Raw genomic sequence first — 9,395 nt, 5'->3', positions numbered from 1 at the left:
TTTTTTTGGTTTTTCTCCGGTACCAGGAACCGAACTCATGACCTTGCACTTGCCAGGCAGGCACTTTTGCCACTGAGCTAAATCCCCAGCCCCTAGTCACTATATTTTTATTAGTCAATTTTTTTTCGAGACAGGATCTCTTGAGAATGTTGGGATTACAATTAAAATGGGTCAAACGTTATCTCCTCCATAATACCTTCCTTAATTTCCCCAAATTTACAACTCTTCTGTAGAAAGCCTAAATGTCTTCATTTCTCTATTACAGCTCTTATCCCATGTGTTATCCATTTTACTGTCCCCCTCATTGTGTCTGCTTCTAAGGCAAAAATGATGCTTTATCTCTATCCGCATTTGTTGACAGATACAAAGGGCATGGTTCAAACAGATCCAAATTTAATGTCATCTATTCTCCTCTAATCCTCCTATAAGGAAGTTGCAGAAAGACATTTTATCCACAAAATAACAAAAATAGAGTAATACAAAAAAAAAAAAAAATAGAGTAATACAAACAGAATTTCCTTCTGTCAAGGAAGCAACTTTATCTGCAAAACAGCATGAGACAACCTCAGGATTTACAAAACTGCTCAATTTGCCACCCTGACTAAAACAAGATACCCATATAAATACATACAATTAGTACCTATCAATTAAAAGCATATGCTGAGGCATCCTTTCTCTCCATTAGCTTTCCAGTCATGCAGAAAAATCATTTATCCGTATGTCGAATAGAATCTACCATTATACTAGGAGGCTTAACAGAATTACAGTCCTCAGTCGCCAATACTAGAGTACTTCCCTTATTCTTATTTGTAGTCAAAGGACTAAAATTACTTTTTAAAAATCAACTATTTTAAAAGGTTTCTGAAAGACCATCACTAATAGAGTAATTCTCCCTTTTTGCCTAATTATTCCAGAGCTGAGACAAAAGAGATAGGTGAGGTGGGGATATATAGCTCAGCAGCTCAGCACCTGCCTGGCAAGCATGAAGTCCTGAGTTCAATCCCCAATACCCCCCTCAAAAAAAAGAGAGAGAGAGAGAAAGGTTATTAGTGTCAGGGCTTGAATCTAGGATCTCAAACAAACTAGGCAAAGACTCTAGCACCGAGTTACATCTCCAACCCCTTTTAAATGAATTTATTATCTGAAACAAAGTCTCACTAAACTTGGGTCTTGGCCTCCCAAACAGGAAGGATTTCAGGCATGACAAGAATACACTATCAGGCCTGACACAAGAAAGGTATTTTAGCCAGATGCAGTGGCACATGCCTATAAGCCCAGCACTCTGGATCCTGAAGCAGGAGAATCACAAGTCTGAGCCTAACCTGGGCAACTCAGCGAGACCGTCCTGTCTCAAAAATTTTTAAAAAGTAAATATAAAAAGGCTGGGAATGTAGCTCAGTGGGAAAGCTAAGCTCAAGTGCAGTACAGAAAAAAAAGTTGTTGAGCAAGTGAGGGAGGCACTGGTTTTTAACTGGCTATCATCCTATTCCAGACAATAGCACCATACTAATTTCCTCAACAAAAACATTTTCTAGAATCAGGCAAGGTAGCACACACCTATAACCCCAGCTACTCACAAGACTAAGGCAGAAGGGTCACAAATTCATCAAGGCTAGCCTGAAAAACTTAATGAGACCATCTCAAAAACAATTTTTTAAAAAGGGCTGGGAAAATAGGCATGGTGGGGTATGACTGCAATCCCAGCACTCTGAGAGGCTAAGGCAAAGACCCCTGGGCATCATAGCAAGACCCTGCCTCAAATTAAAAAATAAAAAGGCTAAGGATGTAGATCAATGCAAAGATCAAGGGTTCAAACCCCAAAACCACACACACAGACACACACACACTAGGGATTAGTGGTATCTACCTAGCATGCATGAGAACATGGGTTCAAGCCACCGAGTTGAGAAAAAAATTTTTTAATGTAAAATGGAAGAGCCCATATGCCAAGATTTAAAAAAGTATATACCCTTGGGGCCAGCTAAACATTGAGGGACATATGCAAATAAATTTTTATATAGGAAGATGTTCCCTGTCCTGTTATTTTAATTGGAAAAGGTTATAAAATATGAACACTGACATTCAATAATTAGGGACTGGTAAACTAGGATAAAATAGTATTAAGCCATCAAAAATGATGGCACAAACTAGGCATGGTGGTGCACTCCTGTAATTCCAACTCCCTGGGGAACTGAGGCAGGAGGATCCCTTTGAGTTCAAAGCCACCCTGGGTTACAGATATAGTGAGTTCAAGGTCAGCCAAGACTACACAAGGAGACCCTGTCTCAAAAAAAAAAGAGATGCCACTAAAATTTGCTGAAATATCAAGCCAGATAGATCCAATGCTTAAAGGTTCTATGATACTGAATTAGAGCACATAACAACAGAGTAAGCCAGCCAAGCAAGGAGAAAACTGGACAAAAATGGTGTTGCCTCTGCTTCAGAGTGTTCAGCCAAAATACAGCCCCATCGTGAAACTTTAGAACAGCTATGACATCATCTTCAAAGTGTGGTATTTCCCTACTTATTACTAAGTTACCAATCCTATTTGCCATGAAGATTTTCTTACAATGCTGTAAACACAAAGGCCACAAGCAAACTCCCCACCTAAGAATCCAAAGCCTCAATGAGCTGTGTGTCCTATTCTTATGAAGCTTACTCTTAGAAACCTAATAAGGGCATCAGAACAGTTTACAATCAGTTACATAAGGTCACTAAGGAAAATCGTAGCCAACAGAGGAGTAAAGCAATACTGACTGAATTGGTAACCAACCTCAGAAACATTATGGAGACCTTCCTGAAATCTTAACAGCTCTTCTTACAGAAAGTAAACTAAAAAACAATCTGATACAAGAATAAAAAAAAAAAAAAAACTTATCAGGTAGTTTGTTCACTACCCTGAGAACAATAAGGGTATTTATCAGGAGTCTATAGAACGCTTTCAAAAAAAACACTGGTTGTCATTTTTTAGCAGTGCTAGGTATCAAACCCAGGGCCTGGCAAATGCTAGGCATGTACTCTAGCGCTACAATACATTCTCAGCCCTAACCATTAGTTATAATGACTTTAAATTGTTACTACTATTACACTTATACTAGGAAAATATTAAAAGATCAATTCCAACATGTGACTCTTACATCTATTTATAAAATTCAATTACTTTTTCTTTAATTTTTATTTTAAAAGTTTAGCCAGAAAAAAAATTTTTTTAAAAAATCAAAGTTTAGCCAGGTGTAGTGGCGCATGCCTGTAATCCCAGCAGTCAGAAGGCTGAGGCAGGAGGATCACTATGAGTTCGAGACCAGCCTGGGCTATAAAGTGAGCTCAAGGCCAGCCTGAAATGCACAGCAAGACCTTGTCTCAAAAAGACATAAATAAATATAGATAGATAGATAGATAGATAGAGGTTTAATTATCATTCACTGAGTCACTCTAGTGAATGTAATCCAAATACATCCTTGATAAGAGTCAACACAGTGGCACACACTGGGGGGCTAAACTAGGAGGATTACCTCAAGTTTGAGGCCATCCTGGGCTATAGTGAGTTTAAGGCCACCCTGAATTACTAACAAGACCCTGTCTCATGAAAACAAAAACAAACAAAAAAAATCAACACAGGAGCCAGGTATGGTAGAGGATCACAAAATCGAACACAAATTTGAGCCCAGCCTAGACAACTTGAAAGACTTAGTGAGATCTTCATTTCAGAAAAAAAGAGTTGCCAAGTATGGTGGCAAAAATTGAGCAGACAGCATATAAATTTCTCGACCGGGTATGGTGGTGCATGCCTATAATCCCAGCACTCGGAGGCTGAGGCAGGAGGATCGTCACACGTTCAAGATCAACCTGGGCTACAAAGTGAGCTCAAGGCCAGCCTGAAATGCATAATGAGACCCTGTCTCAAAAAGATAAAAAAAAAAGAAAAAGGTATCACCTCTCCATAACAAATGTAATCATGTACTATAAACATGTACTAATAAAGCCAAGCGTGGTTGCACAAACCTGTACCCCAACACTTGGGAGCTAAGGTAGAAGGATCAGTGTGAGTTTAAGGCCAGCCTGGGCTACGTAGTGAGTTCCCTGGATTACATTAAATTAAAAAGTCCTAATAAAAACAAAAGAATAAAAATCAAAATATGAATAAAAAAGTAAATGAAAAGAGCTGGGAATGCCATTCAGTCTGAATGCAATGGGTTCTAACCCTAATACCACACCAAAAGAGTGTCTACAAGGGGGCTAGAGATGTAGCTCAGTGGGAGAGCACTTACCTAACATAAGGTCATTGGCTAGATTACCAATGCAGCTAAAAAAAGTCAACACAGGCCTGGCAATGTAGTATTTACCACTCAATGTGTCAGGCATTAGGTTTAATCCCAAGCAACACAAAAAATAAAAATCAGCATAAATTAATACAACCAAGTTTGCTACATCATTTCTTATTTTTTTGTTTTTGTTACTTCATTTTAAAAGACTTCCTCCACTGGTGAGAAGTTTATCTTAACATCTATATTGTGCATTCCTTAAAAATTTCATTTTTGCCTTCCTGGTTTTAATCACAAAATGTAGGACAGAATTTTGCAAAGGAAAAGGAAAGCAGATTCGTAATGAAGTAGACAATATTTAAGTTTCAAGTTTTAAGCCAGGTTAAGCCAAGCACCTGTAAGTCCCTTGTACATATTCATTAATCTGCTCTGCTACTACCTGATGCCTAAAAAGATCACAGCCTCCTTTTTTATTCTACTAGTGAGAGCAGCCTGAGAAAAGGTTCAAAAGTCCTTCAGACCTGGGCATGGTGGTGCATGCCTGTAACTCCAGCACTCAGGAGGCTGAGGTAGAAGGATCTTGCCAGTTCCAGACCAGCCTGGAGTGCACGGGAAGGTTAAGGCCAAAAATAAAAAGGAGAGAGGCTGGGGATTTAGCTTAGCGGCACAGCGCCTGCCTGGCAAACACAAGGTCGTGAGTTCGATCCCTGGTACCGGAAAAAAACAAAACCCAAAAAATAAAAATTAAAAAAAAAAAAAGAGGGAGGTTCCTTTGTCCTTCAAACATCTAGCAAAAAGAATCAATAAGCACTATCATTTAATACAAATTTATGGCAAATTCTAAATCAAACTAGTAGGCCGGGAATATAGCTCAGCGGCACGAACAAACGCGTGCCTGGCAAGTTTGATTCCCAGTGCCAAAATCAGTCAATCAATCAAACTAGTAAACGCTGGAGGAAGAGTTTAATGGGCTATCAAAGGTGGGTGTGGTGGCACGCACCTGTAATCCAAGCACTCTGGGAAGCTAGGAGAATCGCAAATTCACACCCAGCTTGGGCAATTTACCCAAACTTTCTTAAAATTAGAAAAAAATAAAATAAAAGACTGAGGATGTAGCTCAGTGAAGGGAGGAAGGGTGAGGGCTATCAAAGCTTTTTCCTGTTGGTCAACTTTTCAATAACCTGGCACTCATCCCAATGCTTTTATCATCACTACAAGTGCTACCTCCACACCTTATTCATCTGTATACACTTGAATAGAAGATGGCAACCATATCTCCTTTAACTATGCACCTACTACAAGCAGAATCTACAAAACAGCCCTCCTCTCACTGCTCAAAAGAATTAAGTTTTCATAAAGGAATGATGAGTGCCTCAAATCCTAGACCACATACAAGATCCTTTACGCATTCATGACAAATATAAGTAATATACAGTTACATAAGTTTGGGAGGTTTTTTTTTTTTTTTATATTTGAGGCTAACCAGCTCAAGATTCTGTCAAATTATTTTTTTACCAATTTTTTGTTTTTACCAGTTTGTCAAACTATTAATACACAGATCTTCAAAGAAAAATGTCCTTCTTGACCATAATTGTCAACAGAGCAAGCACTACCAACTCCTTCAAATAAATTCAACTATTTCATTCTGACCCATCCTCCATCACTGTGCCCAAGATTCCAACCTGTTACAGAGCAATCTGTAACTCTTTAGAATACAACATGTTACAAGCAACAGGTCAGGGCCTGGGGATTTAGCTCAGTGGCACAGCGCTTGCCTGGCAAGCGCAAGGTTGTGAGTTTGATTTCTGGTACCGTAAGAAAAAGAAAAAAAAAAAAAAAAAAGCAACATCAGACTTTTCTGATGTTTTCCAAATTTTAAAAATAAACAGTAGCCAGGCATGGTGGCACATGCCGATAATCCCAGCACTTGGAAGGCTAAGGCAGGAGGATCGCCGTAAGTTTGAGATCAGCAACGTAGCTTTTGCCATCGGACCCTTGTTATCCCCAGTTCATGGACTACAACCAGCAGACCTTGTCTCAAAACGTCAAACAAACACACAAACAGTAAATTTCCTATGGTCGGGATATAGCTCAGTGATAAGACACCAGCCTCACTTGCGTAGGACCCCTGGGCTCGATCCCCAGCACCACACACACAAGATAGTTCTGATAAACACTCAACACTGCCAATTGCATAGGGAACACAAGATTTCAGGGTTTAATGACATACTAATTCTTGAAAAAAATCAACCATAAAATCCTACACCAAGTCTAAAATTAAATTCTAACAGAACTTTCACATTTTTCTCTGCCATACAATAGCCTCAATATTTCCCTACTTTAATTTCTATTACCTCAAGAATTCCCTTAGCATTTCCTTCACTCATTCATCTTTCTCCATCATGTGATCACACAACTTATTTCTCTATTGTTTCTACTTTCTTTAATCTCATATTTCTGTCCTCCACTACTGTGTTCACATTCCTTCAGGCTAGGATTTAAATATTAAGACCAATTACACATCATCTATAAAACTTTGGACTATTAAGTGACACTGTTATTTACAGAGTTCTTATTAACTGTTCATTTTAATACTTCTCCTAGTCTTTTTTTTTTGGTCTTTTTGAGACAGGGTCTCACTATGCAGTTCAGGCTGCACTTCAGCTCACTTTGTAGCCCAGGATGGTCTTGAACTCAAAACGATCCTGCTGCCTCAGTACCCTCCCACCCCCAGTGCTGGGATTACAGGCATGCGCCACCACTCCCAGCTCTACTTCTAATCTAATTCCTCACTCTGTAAGTTTTAAGAATGGTAAACTGGTTACCTTTTTAACACTTTCTTCTTCCTCTTGGCGTTTCTCATAGTGTGAGAAGTCATCAAAAATGGAAGTGGTGTGCTTGTAGCTGGCGATGATTTTCAACACCTGCTTAGCTTTTTCCAGAGGCACTTCCTGAGTGTCCCTCGAGTTGGTCACTGGTTTATTCTCGTTGTTCTCTAGGCGAATGTGTCGCAGCTGGCTATTGGGAACGTCCTTCACAAAAATCCATCTGACATCAAAACGGCCCTTCCATTTGTCCTGGGACCAAACACCTGCACATGTGTTGTAGTCCACAGCAGATTTCATTTCTGCAACGCCACAGAAGTGTCCACTACCGTTGACACTGAAAAGTAAATAAACGGGGCCTTTCCCGTTCATGGAACGGTAAGCAGCATCCAGTCTCTTGTTACCGTGCTCCGTGCTGCACCAGATATTATACTTAATGGAACGGTGGATATCGTCCTCAGAGTAGCTCTTGATGATGAAAACCCGGCCATGTTTCAGATTCCAATCAAAATCCTTGGGATTATAATTATTAATGGACCGTAGCTTCTCCAACACTGGGTGTGGTTCTGAAGGAGCAGATCCAGAACCAGCCTGGGACTGTCCTACTCCGTTACCATCCACCCCATTATGACCGAACCCACTGCCACGGTTCCGAGGTGCTACCCAGCGAGTGGGCTGAGCTGCCTGTTGCTGAACTGAGAGCTGGGCAGGCTGTGGTGGAGGTGGAGGCAACGGCTGTGTCTGTTGTCCTACTGATGCCTGAGCCACTGGTGGGCTATTGTTAGCCTGCTGACCTACAGGCTGGGGAGACCCTTGGGTTGGCTGACCTATATTCTGAACCAAAGCCTGTGAAGGGGCTTTTGCCATTGGACCCTTGTTATCCCAAGTTCCAATATCCATGTTATGCTTTATTGGGGGTGGTGGAAGACTTGAACCTGCAATGCCATTCTTGGTCTTCAGCTTGGGTTGCTGTTTTGCAGGCTTGCTGGCAATATCAGCCCAAGATGCTGGTTTTGGAGGAGCAATGGTAGCTGGAGGCAAACTATTGGAAGCCACGATGTTACTAGTAATGGACCCACTACCAACAGCAGAACCTACAACTTTTGGAACACTGCTTGCAACTTCTGTGCTACCCAGCTTCAGTGCTGCCATCCCTTGGTCTATAGTATTCATGCCAGGAGCCTTATTGAGGGTCTCATTGGCAAAAGCTGACTGTCCATCAATCATGGCTCCACCTAAGGAGCTAGGTGCATAAGCATAATTGCTACTATATCCAGAGCTCTGTGTAGACTGTCCCTGAGAACTGCTATTTCCCCACGCTGAGAAGTCAATCCCACTGGGAAAGAAATTAAAACCATGCTGACCAAGAAATGGAGTGCTACCTAGGGCTCCTGGTTGCCCAAACATTGCATCTGGTAGGAAGTGGGGCTCTCCGTTGCTCAGCTGTCCGTAAGAAGTTAGATAGGGCATGGCTGTGTCACCCCCAGTAGACCAAGCAGCTTCACCCAAAGAATAGGAAAAGCCAATGGAGGGGCTGTAGTAACTGGGTAAGTAGGAGTCTGACATGGCAGTATATGCATTATTCTGTGAAAGAAAGAAGAAAGGCAAATGAATCAAAACACAAAAATTAACACCAGCACATTTCTTCCCCACTTATCACACAATTTAACTATTTCAGTCATTACACTAAAATGGAAAAGCACAATATCAAATGATCATTCTAAACCCTTTCAAGCCAAGGCTGGGCAATGAGGTAAAAACCCTGTCTCAAAAGGGAGAGGGGATTTGGGCATAGCGGTGTACGCCTGAAATCCCGGTACTTGGGAGGCTGAGACAAAAGAATCATCGTGAGTGCCAGGCCAGCATGAACTATATAGCGAGACCCTGACTCAAACAAAAAAAGAGGGAGTGGGGTGATTGTAATGCTGAGGACAGATACAGCTCAGTGTAAAGGCTCTGAACTCAATCCTCAATACTGGGGGGGGGAAGTTATCATTCTATAAACATACTGGCATTTTGTGTGTGTGATGTGACATGTCTGTACTTTAGAAAATTTGGCATAATAAAAATGTTTAAAACATTTAAAATTAAGCTAATATATGCAGCAAATATGGTTCTTTACTATTATAATTTTAAAAAGGGAAAACAGCATTATACCAACAGTATGTCTTACTCCCTGTTAAGTGTTGAACCGATGTTCTATTAAAGATATCTTTGGGGGGCTGGGGATTTAGCTCAGCGGCAAAAGCGCCTGCCTGGCAAGCGCAAGGTTGTGAGTTCGGTTCCCGGTACCGGAGAAAAACCAAAA

General features: G+C 40.8%; 1 protein-coding gene across 1 annotated transcript in view; it reads right to left on the bottom strand.

The window, feature by feature from the left end:
- Ythdf2 (YTH N(6)-methyladenosine RNA binding protein 2) overlaps positions 1–9,395 on the bottom strand; it is a 32,071-nt gene that overhangs the window by 16,864 nt on the left and 5,812 nt on the right. The window contains exon 3 of the mRNA XM_013519715.1: positions 7,088–8,671. Within this exon, the coding sequence (XP_013375169.1) occupies positions 7,088–8,653 (1,566 nt within the window). The 5' untranslated portion in view covers positions 8,654–8,671. The remainder of the gene's footprint in view (positions 1–7,087; positions 8,672–9,395) is intronic.

The sequence above is a fragment of the Chinchilla lanigera genome, unplaced genomic scaffold (genome assembly GCF_000276665.1).
Source record: "Chinchilla lanigera isolate Chin_1 unplaced genomic scaffold, ChiLan1.0 scaffold00051, whole genome shotgun sequence".
In the NCBI taxonomy this organism is placed as follows: domain Eukaryota; kingdom Metazoa; phylum Chordata; class Mammalia; order Rodentia; family Chinchillidae; genus Chinchilla; species Chinchilla lanigera.
The sequence above is the reverse complement of the archived record's forward strand: the minus strand, read 5'-3'. Positions and strand labels throughout refer to the sequence as shown.